Raw genomic sequence first — 18,483 nt, forward strand, 5'->3', positions numbered from 1 at the left:
CGACTACGCCGCTGATTTCGTTTGGCTGTGACGGGCAAACGCTTCCAAAAATCGAAAATCCTTCTAGTAACTTTGATGAGGCTTGCTCCAATGATCATGTACGTCTAGTTTCGTGAAGTTCGGACCAAATTTGTGACCTGTGAAACTTTAGTTTCGCTTTCTGTTCAATCCAATATGGCGGACAAACGACATGGACTCGTGATGTCATCTTCGCGAGCAACTTACACCGGTACTGACCGAACGTTTTAAAGTTGGAACGGTGTCTCTGTCTCAAAGGGTCTAGGCGCAGGAGCTGGCCAAAATTTTTCTCCCGGGAATAATAATAATAATAATAATAATAATAATAATAATAATAATAATAAGAAAACTTAAGAAGAACAATAAGTGTGCGCTTTCAGCAAGCACACTTAATTAGTAACTAAAATCACACATCATCATCTAACACTTAAGTATCATCCATCAACAACTAGCCCTGGACGATACTTAAAGGTGCATTGCGCAAGTCTCTGAGTTTTTGCAGAACTATGCCCCATCTGACGACAAGCGAAACTGCAACACTGCAACTGAACGCGCATGACGTCACGCCCAGTCTCAAATTACGACCCGAATCCCTCTTATTTATTTTACTGTACAGGATTATAGAGGCAATCGCAGTGATCAGAGAAGGGCTCATTCAGCCCATCAGGCAATTGTTTAAGCATGTATGGGTTAGAAAAACGGGTATTTTTAACATGAAATGTTGCGCAATGCACCTTTAAGTGTTATATGATGATGTGTGATTTTAGTTACTAAATCAAATCATCCATTATGTTTAAAACATTGAAAAATGTTTTTGAGTATGTTTAAAAATGTTGATTTAAGAGAACGCGTGTAATGCGAAACTCGTCGAGATGCGGTTGGTGGTTCGCAAGGCATTGCTATGCTATTGCTATGCTTGGTGGTTGCTTATATTACACTGTCAAAAGAGTTCATTTCTAATTGTGGCCACTAGATATAACTTGTTTCCATCCTTCAATGTTGACTAGAGATTTTGTTCTTAGCAAGCAATTAATAGATTACCGGTCCAAATGTATTGCTGTCGAAACTGTGGCCATGATGGTCTCCCTCGATCCACAGATGTCCATCTGGAACTCTTACAAAACGGTTTTTATACCCCAGCGTTCTGTTAAAGGAAAAAAGAAAAAGATGTGTTAACACACTAATGGATTCTGATTGCTCTTAATGCAGGAAAACCAGGCTATTTTTCATTTTTCGTTGTTTATTTTACAGTTGACCAGCAACATGTATCCACCAATCCTGCATTTGGCTCTTGCCTCGCTCTCTAAATCTAAGATCAATAATTAATGTTCCCACAGCTGCTGCAGTCTTTGTTTTATATTTAAGATGACTTTCTGACATAGCAATAGCTCATATCCATTGCAGGCAGTGCTGTGAGCGCTCTAGAGCGAGAGCGTGGAGGAGATTTTAGGATTTTTAATGGTAGTTTCTCAACCTCACCCATCATAAAACTAAATTAACTTTGTCTTCATATGAATCATTTTGAAATCAAACTCTCGAAGTCACCAAGCCTGGGATTTCCTCGACCGAATCCCAAGATCACCTTGAGATGTAATGTTGTTGGCCATAAATGGTTTGATGAGACATTAATGTTTAATGATACTTACGGCTAAATGGTGCATTTTGTGCGATACAAGCATTTAAAGAGGGCAGAGTCTCAGTTGGCGTGTTAAGTAAGCTCAAACAGATCCTTCTAGCGGTTTGTCTGCTGCTACAAAGGCCTTTTAGTCTGTGTAAACACTTCTCAGGCAACATTTTAGTGGCAACAAAACAATATTCTTCCATTTCAACCCAAGAATCAATCATAAAGCCATCTAGGCCACATCAAACTTGGAGGTTCATTTCTAACTCCGCCAACAACTTTCGAACAAACTTACTTGATGAAGTCACCCTCGATCCCAATGACCCGTTTGATGATCTTCTGCTGAGGGTTCTTCGGGCTCCTACAGAAGGAGTGAACAGATATGAGATGGTACGGCTGGCTACAGCATTTGCATACTGATGACAGAACTGCTCTCGGTTTATTTGAGGATACTGCTCAGCTCAGTGGATTATGGGGCATTAGGAACAGTTTTCCGAGACCAGATTGGTCTTATCTGTTGGAGAGTAAGTCAAGAAAAGACTCTATGAAATGTCAAAACTCTTGATTTTTCAGAGGCGTAATATTATTAGATCAAAAAAACTTTTACTGAAAATAGCAACTTTGTTTCTCATAATTGTGACTTTACATGTCATAATGTGACTTTATATGTAGGAAATGCATCTTGCAAATTTATAACTCACAATGTGACTAGATTTATTATTTTCATCTTTAATGTAAACAGGCTTCCATAATATCCAACAATGAATTTCTATCAATTTTACATGACCTTTCCAATTAAGTGCAATAAGGATTTCTCGATTAGTAACAAAAACAAAAACTATTAAACATAGTTTTTGTTAATTTGACTAAAGCTGAAATAAAATAGAAATTTTAGATGAAAAACTTAAAAGAAAATCAGAAAATAAAGAAATATTTTTTTTAAATGTCAAAAGTTTATAAAATGTACTAAAACTAAAATGAAAACTGAAAAAATAGTAATTAGAAAATATTAATAAATACTACAATAGCATAAATAATACTAAAACCATATTATATCATAGATATATCATATTGTAGACATAATATATAATCATAATACATTGCACAATCGAATAAAAATTCATTTTCCATGACTCTTTAAAGTTATTAAAAGTCCCGCTGTGGTGAAAATCAAGCTTTTAATGTTGTTTATGTCTATGTGGTGTTTTTAATATGCTTTAAGATAAACCATGTGCAAATTCATAAGTCAACACCATTGCTGAGTATTTTCTCCTTAAAACTGCTCTCAAAAATGCAGTTTGAAGTCGCTGGTGTTTCTGACGTCACAAACTACATTGTAACCAATCACCTCAACGTGTGACCATCATCAACATCAATGAATCTCTGAGCTGGTGCGAGTGAGTGGAGGCGGGGCTAATTTGAATATTCATAGAACCACGTATACTAAATGAGGCAAGGGTGTAGAGTTACATTCAAGCTATTTTAAGGCAAGAAGAAATTTTTGTTCAAGGAAAAAACTTTTAAATATGTAATTTTGGTGACCAAAGATGAGTTTTAAGGGAAAAAATGACTGACAACAGGAAAATTTCAGGCCTGTCAATCACAATGTCCCTAACTTCCAGGTCTTCTGATCCCACACAGCTTCACTTATGTTGAGTTCACGGCTCTGTAAGTATTATATCTGTAGTGTTTGTCCCATCAATTTTGACCTGATCCCTCACATCATTAACCCACAATGACCCTGACCGTGACCGAGCCACAACCTCATCTTCGGGAAGACTGCAAACTTCTGAAACCTTCTGCCACTGGTTGTCACTCCATGCTTTATGGAATTTCATGTACGGTAATCTTTTCTGCTTGTTGCCTTTCTGCAAGAACGCTTTCTCATCTGACACACCCTATAAGACTTCTTATGAGATGACTTCTCACAGCTGAAGTGTGTACTTTGGTGCCAAACGTCTCTCACATGCTGAGCAAGCACTTCAGTGAGAAATTGCCTACTTTCTTTGTGACAGTTTGAACACCATGTCTTGAAAATCTAGGTATATAAGAACCAAACCTGTTACTAGATATCAGTAAGAAATTTTGTAAGAATTTATTATAAATGATTTCTCTGTGCACAATATTATTTTTTTTAATTCATGTTCCCTCATAATCTTTAATAAAAAATAATTTCCCCTCCCTCTTGTAGCATCATCTCATCTCTTCTCTGATGACGTGTTTACTGGAGCGAGGGCGGGATCAACCCGTCACTCACATGAGATCGACCAATAGCAAACCACAAACATCCAATCAAATCCAAATGGACAAAATCAAGTCCTGCCCTACATTTTTTTCTTGTTCGAGAAGTTATTTCACTCAGATATATACATCATAATAGGTTAGAAAAGACTATCACAACTTCTGCTTCATGCCGACTTAAAGGGTTAGTTCACCTGAAAATGAAAATTCTGTCAGTAATCACTCACCCTCATGTTGTTCCAACCCCGTAAGACATTCGTTCATCTTCGGAACACAAATTAAGATATCTTTGATTAAATCAGGCACACTCCTTCATAGACTTCTATGTAATTGAAATTGAAACATGAACTAACCCTTTAAACAACATATGTAAAGTTTTTTGTTGACCTACAGTACATAATGTGGTCCCAAAAGAGACTATCTTTATGCCATAACTTTTCTGTTATAAAATTCATCTATTTATTTAAATGTAAAATTTATTTTCAGATTTAAATAAAAATAAAAAAAATGCACCGAACGCCACTGTACATCACTTCAAGCTTCCTGTCAGAACATATGCGCCGTTAAAGCTTCAGACAGCTCTAGCTCACACACACACACACACACACACACACACACACACACACACACACACACACACACACACACACACACACACACACACACACACACACACACACACACACACACACACACACACACACACACACACACACACACACACACACACACACACACACACACACCTCCTCTGCAACAGCCCTGACGCTCAGACTGATTTGTGCTTTTCATTACTTCTGCAGGCCTGAATGTTGTTGGTGTTTATCTCAAGTGTTACATACGGCATGCTGGGAAAATATATTCTGATTTGTCAAGTAAGATTTTGCAGTAACTGCAAGAGCCCAGTTGAGTGTGTGTTAAGAATAACTTATCTAAAGGCTCCCAAAAAGATAATATTTTGTCCAGACTCCTCTTTCAAAAAATAGTATTGGTAGTAATCTATATATATATATATATAGAGAGAGAGAGAGAGAGAGAGAGAGAGAGAGAGAGAGAGAGAGAGAGAGAGAGAGAGAGAGAGAGAGAGAGAGAGAGAGAGAGAGAGAGAGAGAGACACTCACTCACACTCTCAAATAAAGATACATTTTATATATAAATAACAAAACAAAACAAGAATTGTCATTATGTCATGGTGAATTTAATTCATCTCAGTATTGATTTTTGTAATATAACCAATTTTGTATCCACATTGGGACACTACATAAAGGAATAGTTCACCAGATAAAAGAAAGTTCCAGACAACGACAAATAGAGATTAAGTTAACAAGGCAAAGATAGAGAGAACGTGGGAGTATGAAAATACTATTAAAATGGAGCGGTGTAGTAGCCCCGCCCCCTTCTAGCTCATATATGCATGAGGGAGCCCTCATCTGACTGACAGCACGGCTCGACCAATCAGCGTGCACCAAACGCGCGAACGAAAGGCAGCAATTTGCCTGTCCCCGGGGAGACTGTGTGGAGGGTGCGCGCACGAGCATGTGTGTATCATTAGGAGCGCGGCACACACAGCTGGATGGATACGCGCTTCTCCGCGGTGCGCTCAGCATCTTTTCCAGTAGAGCCGTATGGAGAGAGACTCCACATCTCTCACACACTCAAATAAAGCTCAAATTCACTTGGAACTAAACCACTATAATAACCCCACAAGTCTGGAGATTGAGAAGAAAGGAATACATTATGCGTTTGAAACAAGGAATCTCATTCTCTCCGGTAAGCGCGGCTCTCTCACGCTCTCATGACTCATGTGCATCCTGATTCCTGTGATGATGGGGGGATTTTAATAGCGTGCCATTGCAGAGGTCTTTAAACCTAACGTAAGCTAACTGTATGTCTCTCTGAATGTTTAAATAAGCACCAATGAGTATTAGAATCACTTCTTCTTCCGTTTTAATCATTATCTCGAAAGCTCTGCGTATCCGCGTTTGAAATGTCGTTATCTCATGCAGAGACTCTACAGGTATCAAGGGGAGGAATAACTGAGAATGTGATGTAGTGATTAAGAGAAAATGATAGATTTTTGGTACGGCAAGGGATTTTAGAGACACATAAATTTGTCACTGGGAGTAATATAAGTGAATAATCTGTAACAAATTTGAGAATATATTAGCTATATCATTCTGAAAAAAGCTTAGTAAAAGTTATCAGTATAGGCCTTCTTGTTCAATAAATGTTTCAGCATCAAAATTGAGGATTTAAGCAAGCAACTTTCAGTCAATCTCTATTTTTTCTTGCACATACTCACCTGGATGTTATCTAAACGTTACCTTAACGTTAAAGCAAATCTATAGATTTGTTCATGCACGATCAACCATCATAAAACTGTCTCATACATCTTGCTGTATCACTGTGTAAAATCTGTGACGATCAAAGATGCTTTCGAGCTTTACAGTGAAAAGTAACGAAAAATATTAATGTTAAGCTATTTTATATTGGTAACAGAGTGGAAATACGTCATTTAGTTCTTCTGTAAAGAAGAACCCCGCCGCCTAAAATAGACAAAATAAAACATGTCTCATCTACAAACTGAAAAAGGATTTCAGATGGTAAGAGAGGTTATGATTCAGCAGTGTGAAACAAACCGGCTATGAACTTGAGTTTACTTTAGCATAGTTCATGATTAACTCTATGCAGTTCTGGAATAGGACATTCAGGGCGTTTATAGTAGGTGGTATGTGGTTACAAAATTTGTGTTTTTGGTTTGGAATCAAAATGCAATAATACAGGTTAAAAAGGGACATGGAAGGAACCAAAAAAGGGACATAATAGTCTAAGCACCTTTGATTTATGGCACATGCCCCTGCCTCGTGTGTATGAACAAGGTGTAGATGGGAGCGATGAGAGAGAGAGAGAGAGAGAGAGAGAGGGAGAAAGAAATCAATAGGGACAATAGAAATTGCTAACATATCTTGAGACAGGGCTGAAGAATATGCGACAGAAATAGCTGATATATCTATAGGGATTCTGTCAGCAGTGCTGAAGCATAATTAATTGCTGTCGTGCAGTGTGTTCGCCAGCAGTGTGGAGCAGGTGAGAGCTGTAGGACTATATAACACACACACTCTTTCCTGTGTCAGCGTAGTATCTTAGCTATTATACTTCACACCAGGCGTTTGAAGTGACACCATGTAGTGATAGGAAACAATGCTCATATATAAAAGGACGCTGGGGAAAACGCACTCGCGTAGTCATGCCAAGCTTATAACTCATGAAATCAACTTGGTTACCTTGTTGTACAGTATGTGAGCAGAACAGAATCAAAGAATAGAATATAATAGAGCAAACAACGGAAAAGAATGAAACAAACACAATGGAATATGGAACAGAATAGTGCGGAACAAAACCGAATAGAACTGAATACAACATAACAGGAAAAAAGCAGAAATACAACAGAGAAAATAAAATTGAACAAATTAGTGAATAAACAAAATAAAATAAAAAAGAGAACAAAGGAATAGAAGAGAATAGATATAACGGCACAGAATGAAAGAGAAAAAGCAAAATAGAGTAGAACTGAGCAAAGCAAAGCAGAACAGATCAGAATGGAACAGAACATAGATTAGAACTGAATAGAACAGAATATAGAACAGTACTGAATAGAAAACACAATATGATTGAATAATCTGAATAAAATGGAATTGGACATAGCAGAACAGAGTAGAACAAATTAGAAAAGAGCAGAAAATAATTTTAGGACTGAGTAAAATAGAATAGAATAGAATAGAATAGAATAGAATAGAAAAAAAACAGAATAGAACAAAATAGAATTGAATACCACAGAACAGAAAACAACAATGAATACAACAGAGAAATTAAAATAGAATACAGCAGAAATAAACTGAATAGAATAATGCAGAATTGAACAGAAGATAATACAATAGATTAGAAAAATCAGAACAGAATAGAACAGAATATATTGAAAACAGAATGAACTTGAACAGAATGGGAAGAAATAGAAGAAAAAAACATTGATAGAGCAGAAGAGTTCAATTGAACAGTTATGTTTGTCACGGCAGAACAGAATAGAGCAGAAAACAGAACACTATAGAATTGATAACAGAACATAATAAAACTGAATAAAATACAACTCAACAGAACAGAATTGAACATAGCAGAACCGAACAAAATAGAATAGATAAGAAAAGAGCACAAAAGAATAATAGTAGAGTAGAATAGAATGGACAGAATAGAAAAAAAATCAGGTATATTCACAGTGTGATTACTAGTTGTGTGTATCATTGGACAAGTCAACTTAAAGAGATTGTTAACTAAAAGAAAAAGAAAAAATCGATTGAACAGATACAGAATCTGTAAATGAATTAAACCCAAAGTGGAAGGTGAGATGAATACAGCAAAACGTTCCCTCTTTGTTCCAACAGATAATATTTCTTTTATTGAAGCCAAAGTAGAGGTGGACCTGTAACCACTCAGGTGGACTCAATTGGTCAAGGGCAAAATGTATAATCCATTAACTTCAGTCACTAGAGTCTGCCTCTGCTGTGTTTTTAAGTATTCTGCCCGCCGCACACGTTTTTCGCTCTTGCTTTCACTCAATGTGTGGTATGAAACGAAACCTGAGCGGCCGCCTCAGATCCACTCCACTCCCGAAACACAAACCAGAGGGGAAGGCGTTTCGCAGTCTGCGTTATGCCATCGTAATGTGACAAGGTGTCACCTCCAATTCGTGTTGTCCCCCCCTGCACACGCTTCACTAAGAGCACGCTGCCCCGCTCCCGAAGTACGGCGAGATTTCTATTCATTCCAGACTTGTGAATAAAACATAGTGCAGCAGGGCCACTTTATGTGGTGTCTGTTGCATTAGACGAGAGGATGTGTCTATGTGTGTTAGTTTCATTCAGTATTTTCCCTAAAAGAGGCAAACCATAAATATTTCAGGTAAAGTGGTTGGATTTTGACTCTCGGAAAGGACGAGTTGTCAACAAAAATGTGTGATTCATGCAGATAGACAGGGAAGTGCTGTTGGCCTTGTTCAGACAAAACACTACAAACTTCCAATAAAAACTCACTTAGAAAAAACTCTCAGTATGGATTTTGACAGATTTAACTGTGGGAAGGGCAACCCAGTATGTAGGCTATCACTCCGCTTGTTTGTGTTTGTTCGGTAATTCCAACATTAAATCCAGCTTCTTTTGGAAATATTTCACGTTTACACGACAACGATGGACTAAAATCTAAAACGTTTTTTTCTTTGCGTGCAGACGACAGCGTTGTCAAAACGATCCCCGTTCACATGGATCCGCAAAAACGATAAAAAACACTGAATTCTGCTGCCAGGCCAGTAGGTGGCGATGTCTCTTGGTAATGAAAAACATTTATATAATGAATCTTAATAAGATACTTTAATATAAAATTTGACATTACAAATTAATTTTGCTTTCTAAAGTCACCTTTTTTAATCAGTTTTATTTTTAGGGATGCACGATATATCGGCCACCATATCGGTATCGGCCGATATATGTGCAATTTTAATGTTATTGTTATCAGACTGATAAAAAGATTTGGTCGATATATTAAAGACAATAAATAATGAATTATTTCCTTCAGCTGAGACACTTCAGATGCGCACATGATGGTTTTGAATTGCTTGAAATATGATTGGAATAACTTTCAGCGCAAGTCTGTCATATAGCCTAGGCTACTTAAAATTATAATGAGAACATTATAATTGTGTGCTTGGGACATGGCTTTTAATGGTGAGACTTTTGTTTTTGTAATCAGGCTCTCAAAAATTATGTAAAAATTTGGATTTTGATTTATCGGTCAATATATCAGTTATCGGCTTTCAAATATAAAGAATTAACCGTATCGGCCCAAATTTTCATATCAGTGCATCCCTAGTTATTTTATGAAAGTATTTCATAGTTTTATGTTTACTTTCAGGATTATACATCTTATAGACTTCTCTAATGGAGGGTAGAAAAAGAACACGGTGTCAACTTTAATAAAAGTAAATATTTCCCAGATAATAAATATTTTATACACATTTGTTTTTGATTATGATAACACCACATGTCCAATCAGATTCGAGGATAACTCAGCGATAACTCAGAATCAACCACAATTTTTAACCACAATTAATCATATTAGCATTTTATGTAAATTATACATCTTGCAAGATACTGTGCATCTGTATGCATGATGCAAGTAAACTGGGCAGAAATAGTTTGCCCTTTGACCCTTTCCAGCAATCAGCTAGAAGCACTCTCTACTATTTCAAATCCCTATTTCCCATAATGAAGTGAGCACAACACTCCTGAACAACAGCGGAGGGCTCTCTTAGTTAAGAAGCACACATACATGAACAAATCAAATTAACATGCGAGGGCACCTTCAGTGCAAAGCTCTTAAAAGTAAATGGACGAAAATGGGAGAGCTAGAGAGAGCAAGTGAGATGTGTCCTTGTGTGTGTATCACTACTTGTTCACACTTATGTTCAGCTCGTGTATCCATGCTGCGCTTGTCATAGCAACAAAGAGTCATGTTCTCTACAGATAATGGCAGTTTACTATCCGTTAAATAATTCAGCTATTTTGTTGGGGAAGCTGCTTTAAATCACGAGACAAATTTGGCCAGTTAAAGCCAAAGTCATGTATTTATGACTTCATATATATTTAATTATGAGATCAATTTGAATCAACTAGTCGTTTCTTTTTGATCTGTTCTTTAACGAACCGACTCATTGAAACAAATCAGACCTTCCAATGCTGTATAAGAGAAGATTTTAGGAGAGCACATCTGATTTTGACGTCTTGATTGACTGGAAAGCTGTGTGCAATACAGTGATGTTTTTGTTATACTTATTGCTTGTTAGTCTCTCTTCAACATGGCAACACACCACCTAATTCTGATACATCAGACAGTAAGCAGCTTCTAAAACAAGTTTAAAACCTCATAATTTGTACGGTCATTGGGATGAATGGGGATCTTTGCACAATCCTGGCAAAAAGCGGAATACAGGACCAAACAGATGGCTATGCAAGGAGAAAGGAGAAAAAAAAAAAGCTCCCACCTGCTTGTGTTGACTCGCTGCCATAGTCGGACTAACATAAGCACACTGTCCTACAGGGGTTCTTTTGCAAACCTGCTCCTACAGTGATACTGACAGCTTCATCTAACACAGCCAGGCGGCTTTGTGCTTTCTGTCCTCAAGGTTGCAAACCAATCATAATTTTAACATATGGAGTAAGACCTAGCAAATATACACAGAGGTTTTCTGTGAAAGCTCGCAAATTTGAATATTAAGATTAGCTGTCGATCAATATCATTGAACATAATCCTTATCACAAAACACAAAAGTCAATCCATTTTTGTAATCGAGTTATCAGCTTGTCTATTAAGACGCTTGATAAAATATCATTTATATTAAATGCTATTGAAAAACACAGACCACTGAAATTGCACAAGCAAATATTTCATGCACACAAAGCTGCTCACTGTTTAATACATTTTAAATATAGTTTTACTCAACCATGCAATAGGTACAAAGCAGTTCACAGGCACATTTTAAAACATTTTAATTAACTTACTCTGCCCACTGGCAGCTGCCACTGAGAGACAAAATACAGTGGTTATCACAGAGCCCTTTGGGATAGCACTTCATTGTGGAATAATTGCCCCTCTGTGCATTCATCTGGCTTTAATGTCTATTTATGAGACAATAAAAAACAATGTTAGCAATGCCCTTAGTATGCTTGGATAACAAGTTTCTAAGGAATGTACAACACAAATTAAATGTGTTACGCATGACAGGAATCACAGTTGTTAAATTGGCTTTCATATAAATGCAGTTAAAGTAAGTTATTATATTCATAACATGTCATAGCGTAGGAATGAAAGCACGTTACGACAGATTTAAGTGTCTGGCCTGTCAGTCTCCAAATAAACCACATTTTTTTCACACATTATCTAACATCTCCGTGTTTATTACCGAGGTCGGAGTGTCTGTGTTTTACATGTGGGCATTGCAGAAGATCACGTGTTCAGAATGCGTGGATTGCATATGATCATATGAATTAAAATTAAGCACTTTGAAATATAAAGTAAAACGTCCTAACGTATTTAGTGTTTTGTAAACATTTTATAAAAATTGTAGTATAAAAAACTAAACATACATTTATCATGATTTTATAGAACTGGATTCTTATAATAAACCCACTGGAATAAAAAAGTTTTATCTTATATAATTTACACGTTATGTAATTAAGTACAGAAATGAAAGTAATCTTACCTTAAACTGATATTACAGTAGCCAGTCTTAACAGTTTACGTGATTTGGCTCTTCTGTTGATTTAATTTTCTTATTTTTCGCCTTGTACCGAACACATTTACATCCATTATCGGTGCGCAAAAAGCAGGAACTTCAATACCCGGCGTGATAGCGAGAGATTGTATGGTAGTTCACGTTGACCAAAACAGAAGAAAAAGCGTTTTGGAAAAAAACATTTTCGGCAATCACAGACATTCGCATTCGGACGGGATTAGAGTTCTCTGAGGACCGCCGAGTTTGACGAAAAACAGTAGGTAATTTGGCAGATTCAGACAGGATTAAAATCTCAAAGTACGTCTGTGAAACAGAAATTTCTCTAACGTCCCCCTGTGAAACTAGTCCCGTCCGAATAGGGCTTATGACTATATACTATAAAATGGTAAAATAAAATATATACATTATATACTAATGCTCTTATACGCACAGCCCAAGCTGAGCACTTCTGTCATAAGCTAAAGGAGTCAGAACTGGTGATCCATGCAAATTTTCTTAACACCTGCCCTCACACACATAAAAGCCCCCTGGCATTTTAATATATTGCGAGGAAAGTCCTATGATACATGTAAGAAGGGTAGACATATGAGGTCAAACCAGCAATAATGAATTATTTGATGGCACAAAAAAGCAATAATACATTCACTCACACGGTCTAAATATATCGTCATGCTCCTAAATGTCAATATGGCTCTTTTTGACGTTAATGTGACACTGTATTCATTACCTCTCTCCTGTCTCATATTTTCCTCAGATGGGAAGTGACGAGTGTGACTGATTGAACATAATAACGATGGCAGACAAGTGGTCCATCCCCCACAGGAACCTGAGCTCACCCTGCAAATTTCCACTTTCCCTGCTTCCATTCCCCTAAGGATATGCTGACATTCACATGCACGACAAACCAAAGCAGGGTAAATTGAAAGGCTGCAACTCACCACCAAGGACGACAACAGGAAAAGTTGCTGCTTTTTTGGGGGGACTTGCCATCAGCAGAGATACACCCTGTTGTCATAACAAATGATTCTGTATTTGTGAATTTAACGCCTCTAACACCAGACCCCATAAGGACCAATTACAAGCTGAAGAGAGTAGGACCAAGATGAAAGATTTGCTGTTTGCAGTTTGTTTGCTGGCAGGACTTGCGCTGACTAACTCAGATCAGGCCTCTGAGTGGAGGGCTGTGTGCCTCAAGCGGTGCAAATGTGAAGTCCGACCCTGGTTCTCCCCCTCGTCCGTGTATAATGAGGCTCCGACTGTAGACTGTAATGATCTAGGACTTCTGTCTCTGCCGGAGAGGTTGCCCTTAGACACGCAAGTACTTCTATCACAGGCCAACAACATCGCAAAGATCGACAGTCCCTTGGACTACCTGGTAAACCTAACCGAGGTAGACCTATCTCGAAACAACATATCCTCATTGAGTGATGTTTATCTGGGTCACCTTCCACAACTTCTGTCTTTGCACTTGGAGGAGAACTGGCTAAGCAGCCTTCATGATAATTGCCTTGCACACTTCCCAAACTTACAGGAGCTCTATGTTAACCATAACCTACTCTCCTTGATCAGCGCAGAGGCTTTCCAAGGGCTTTACAAGCTCTCGAGGCTCCATCTTAATTCAAACCAGCTGAGGGCCATAAGAACAGAGTGGTTCCGGGATCTTTTCCAGCTAGAAATCTTGATGATAGGAGAGAATCCAATTGCCAGAATACAAGACATGAATTTCAAGCCCCTTATCAATCTCCGCAGTCTTGTGCTAACCAGAATGAACCTCACTGAAATCCCTGACAGTGCCCTGGTTGGCCTCGATAAGCTGGAAAGCGTGTCATTTTATGATAATATGTTTCCAAAAGTACCTCAAGCTGCTCTCAGAAAAGTGCTGAACCTCAAGTTTCTGGACCTTAACAAAAATCCCATAGAGAGGATCAAAAGGGGTGACTTTGTGGACATGATCCATCTAAAAGAACTTGGTATTAATAGCATGCCAGAGTTAGTTTCGATCGACAGCTTTGCCATACATAATCTACCAGAGCTGACCAAAATCGAAGCCACGAACAACCCCCGACTTTCCTACATCCATCCAAATGCATTCTCCAAACTCCCGAGGCTCGAGTCCTTGATGCTGAATAGCAATGCGCTCCGGGCCCTTCATCATCTCACGGTGGAATCCTTGCCTAACCTTCAGGAGGTGAGCATGCATACCAACCCCATTTACTGCGACTGTGTCATCCGCTGGATCAATATGAACAAGACCAACGTCCGCTTCATGGAACCGGATGCCCTCTTATGCGCAGGGCCCTCAGAGTTTGAAGGTCGTCTTGTCAGGCATGTGCACTTCCGTGAAATGGCAGATATGTGCCTGCCACTAATATCCCCGGAAAGCCTTCCCGATCAGGTTAACGTGGGTAGCGGGCATTCTGTGTCTTTGCACTGCAGGGCGTTTGCCGATCCTGAACCTGAGATCTACTGGGTCACACCTTCAGGAGAGAAAATCTCACCACAGATGGTTTCCAAGAAGTATCACCTGCATCCTGAGGGAACGTTTGACATTTATGGCATCACAGAAAACGAGGCTGGGCAGTACACCTGCGTGGCCCACAATCTCATAGGTGCTGACATGAGATCCATCTCGGTAGTAGTAAACGGGTACTATCCACTGCCGGCTAATGAATCCCTGCACATCCAAGTCAAAGGGACTGATCCACATTCTGTGAGGATTTCTTGGGTGCCGCCCAAGGGGAGTCTTGTGTCAAATATTAAGTGGTCAACCACATCACAGCGTCGCTCCTTGCAGTTCACGGCGCACGTGTTGTCTGATGTTAAAACATTCAACCTCACACACTTGCACCCACTGACGCAGTACGAGGTGTGTGTGGAAATTACGGACCTGCAAAGCAGACATTTGAAAAACTGCATGAATGTCAGCACCACTGAGATCTTAATAGGAAAAACTGATGACGGTATCGATGACGGACTGATATTCAGCATCACTGCGCTTCTCCTGATTGTGTCTGCAATGGTCTGTTCGTTCATTTGCATGTTTCAGAGGAGTGATCACTTTTACAGGAAATTACGAAATCAGCAGTCTGAGATATTACCTTCACACACTAAACCAATCTGGGGGTCAAGGGCTAAAGCCAATGATTCAGAAACAGACTTGACCAAAATCTCAATTTGAGAGATGAGAAATGGACACTGGACTGTGTGTCTAATATCCCTCTCAATAAGATACAGACTCACACCACTGGATCATTATTAAATGGATTCCGTTGTGGTTTGTGGTCCAAGGCATTTCTTTCTAAATCTGACATCGATTACCAAAAAGCCACTAATTGTTTAAATGTCACACTGCACAGGGGAGCATGAAGAGAAACACTCTTTCGTGCAGGATCAAAGAACAGCTTATGAAAGGTTGGGCATGATTGTTTAAACAGAGTGCAAAGCCTCAGAGGCCGAGTCTTTTTATTGTGGGCTTGTAGCAACACTACTTGTGCTGTATCAATGGTAAAATAAACAATGTCAAGTTTATGATGGACTACGCTTTGTAGAATAGATCATAAGAGTACACATGTACAACACTTTGTGATAAAATACATTTATACAGAAAATGACAACTTGTTTTCATTGCAAGTGTTTTACTCTTTACACTGTCTTCATTTGGCTAATTACACTGTCAATTGAGAAGACATAGAAGAAACTGAAGAAAATCCAGTCAATTCAATAGGATTCCACGCAAAAAGGAAATTCGCATGAGGGCATCTGTGTTGACCAACAGAAAGCTGGTTGGTTTGAAAGTGGTTGCGTTAGACTTTCTCATTGTTGGTCATTTTGACACAGGGTCGTAAAAATTCCATCATAATCTATTATTACCCGTCATTTTAATTTTCATATATTAATGGTAATGAGACATTTAAGAGGTTTTGTTTTCGTTCACATTTTCATTTTTAATCATGAACTTACAGGACTAGATTATGCATTTATTTATTTATGAAGAGAACAGATGAACAGAGACTGTGCGACACTTTTCATGTTCAACACCACATAAAGTAGACAAATGTAGCCTAAACAGGGAAATATGAACAACGCAATATTACAAAAATTACAATTAAAATATGAAGAAAACATGTAAAAAATAACCTGAACTAAACTCAATCGTCTTTCTGTATCTGTCTGAACACAAACCTTCCTCCTTAAAGTTGGTTCTCGCCTGTGCGTAACCAAATGCATTAATGGAGACTGATGCAGAGGCAATTGTCCTTAGACTTTGCGTCTTTGCTTCGGACAGACGACTTCTCGTGGCAGTTTTAATTTAGTTTAATTTCTCTTTCCATTTGCTCAGTTTTGGTTTTTTTTTTCAAATACCCTAATTCAAACTCATTGACGCCACTTTGTTCATTCATGGAGTGAACTTTTGCCTGTATTGTGGTTAGATTCACTATTTTGGACTTTGGACGCTAATACAAAGTGTCGGCAATTATAATAATTTTGTATTTAATTCCATTTTATTTTCTTTGAATGGTATCCGCAAACAGCGATTGACTGTCATAAAGCTGCAAGCAATACAATGATTCAGAATCAATTTAATATTAAATAAATTTAAATCTAAGATGTGACTTTGAAAATCTGGTTTAATTTAGATATTTTTGTTTTGGCTAGTAGAAGTTCTGAATAGCTGGTAACTTAAGAATTTAGTAGCCAAAATGGCTGGTGAGTGAAAAAGTTAATTTCAAATTATAGAGGTGGCCCAAGAAATTGGATGTGCCTGGGGAGGTGAAATATGATTAAAAAGTGTTTTTTTTCTGTGTGTGGGTGGGATTTTGTAAAAAAATAAAAAAGTAAAAAAGAAAATCACAAAACTCATTGACTTTAAGTCACATTATCTTCTCTTTCATTAAAAATCCAATAGAAATTCCAACGCTAAACTCCCACAGGTGATGAATTGCCGTCACAGAACGAATGATGTGGGGGATTTATCAGACTTGCGTGGTCATATATCACAGGGGGTTTTAGCACCCAACACAGGGGCTTTTAGAGTTGGGCCATTTGTCACCTACACAGGAGCTAAATTATGCGGCATTATAGCGGTAGGTACCGAATAGGTCAGCAGGAATGTGCTGGATCTGGTCTCACTATTTCACCGTGAGACATGGTGAACATTTTGTACACAGCAACACTTGCAGTTCACACTGAGAGGGCAAGCAATAACCGAGGGCAAGACTCTATTAAGACTTTTAAACTAGAATATTTAAAATACTTAAATATTATAACTGTTTCAGACTTTATAAATTATGTGTCAAAATTCTAACTACAATATTTAAAAAAACATGAACAATTCTGAAATTTTAAATAGAAAAAATAACATTAAAATATTTGAACTGTAATTAGGAACTTTTTCATAATGTATTTCAAAATGTGAACTGTAAAGGTTAAAAGGTTAAAATGTTTAAATATTTATTTATATAACATTAAAACTGTTTCAGAATGTACATATCATTTGTGTAGTACTTCAATTAAAATGACTAGCAAATTTGCAAAATAAACGCATATATAGCATCAGTTCACTGCTAAGTACAATAGATCTGATAACCCATCATTTAAATAAACATATGACATAATTCACAACTAGATCATTTTCTTGACATAAAAATCACATTTCAAGATAAATCTGTGTTTCATTCAAGTCGGATATATGGAATATTCTTTCATATCTCCAACTTCTGACTATAAAGGCATTCTATAACTCAATGTTTGGAAGATGACATTTCATGTAAGAACTTCAACTTGAGACTCATTTAATCAACCATAACTTTCATCTATAGATAGAACAAGGACACTATAGACTAGCATTTGCCCCATCAAGAAAACCAATTCACACTCCATTAATTCCCAACCACATAACGTCACAATTAATATAAGGAATGACACGTTGTGTGTGTACAGGAAGACGTATTACCTTTTAATTAAGTGATGTGCTGAGCAACTGAGAAAATTAGCAAATGGGATAGTTCTTCAGGAACATTAGTTCAATTAATCTTGATTATCTCACCTATCACAGCGTTTATGTCCTTCTTTCCACATGGTCACGCCATGATCATGCAACTGAAAATAACTATTAATTGGTTAATACGGTGAACTTGATACATCAATTTCAAGCTCCACCTGGTTTAATTACTATATATCTCCATTACAAGGCTTTTGTCATGGGTTTGTGCCATGGCATCAAGCTAACACTGACACTGAAAGTCAAAGGAGAATCCAAATCATC

General features: G+C 37.7%; 2 protein-coding genes across 2 annotated transcripts in view; one reads left to right on the plus strand and one right to left on the minus strand.

The window, feature by feature from the left end:
- The window catches only part of immp2l (inner mitochondrial membrane peptidase subunit 2), a 94,079-nt gene that overhangs the window by 6,611 nt on the left and 68,985 nt on the right, over positions 1–18,483 (minus strand). Inside the window, exons 4-5 of the mRNA XM_081356907.1 lie at positions 1,935–2,000; positions 1,060–1,162 (exon numbers count right to left, since the gene is read on the minus strand). Coding sequence (XP_081213033.1) covers positions 1,060–1,162; positions 1,935–2,000 — 169 coding nt within the window. The remainder of the gene's footprint in view (positions 1–1,059; positions 1,163–1,934; positions 2,001–18,483) is intronic.
- Positions 5,387–15,822, plus strand: lrrn3a (leucine rich repeat neuronal 3a). The gene is made up of 2 exons (XM_081356906.1): positions 5,387–5,650; positions 12,973–15,822. Exon 2 carries the CDS (start codon positions 13,321–13,323, stop codon positions 15,394–15,396), a length of 2,076 nt encoding a protein of 691 aa, XP_081213032.1. The 5' UTR covers positions 5,387–5,650; positions 12,973–13,320; the 3' UTR covers positions 15,397–15,822.

This window comes from Scardinius erythrophthalmus (assembly GCF_964197995.2).
Source record: "Scardinius erythrophthalmus genome assembly, chromosome: 24".
In the NCBI taxonomy this organism is placed as follows: Eukaryota; Metazoa; Chordata; class Actinopteri; order Cypriniformes; family Leuciscidae; genus Scardinius; species Scardinius erythrophthalmus.

What these genes read in the sequence shown, in the direction of transcription:
- lrrn3a (XM_081356906.1), top strand. Translation starts at nt 13,321, where the DNA reads ATGAAAGATTTGCTGTTTGCAGTTTGTTTGCTGGCAGGACTTGCGCTG.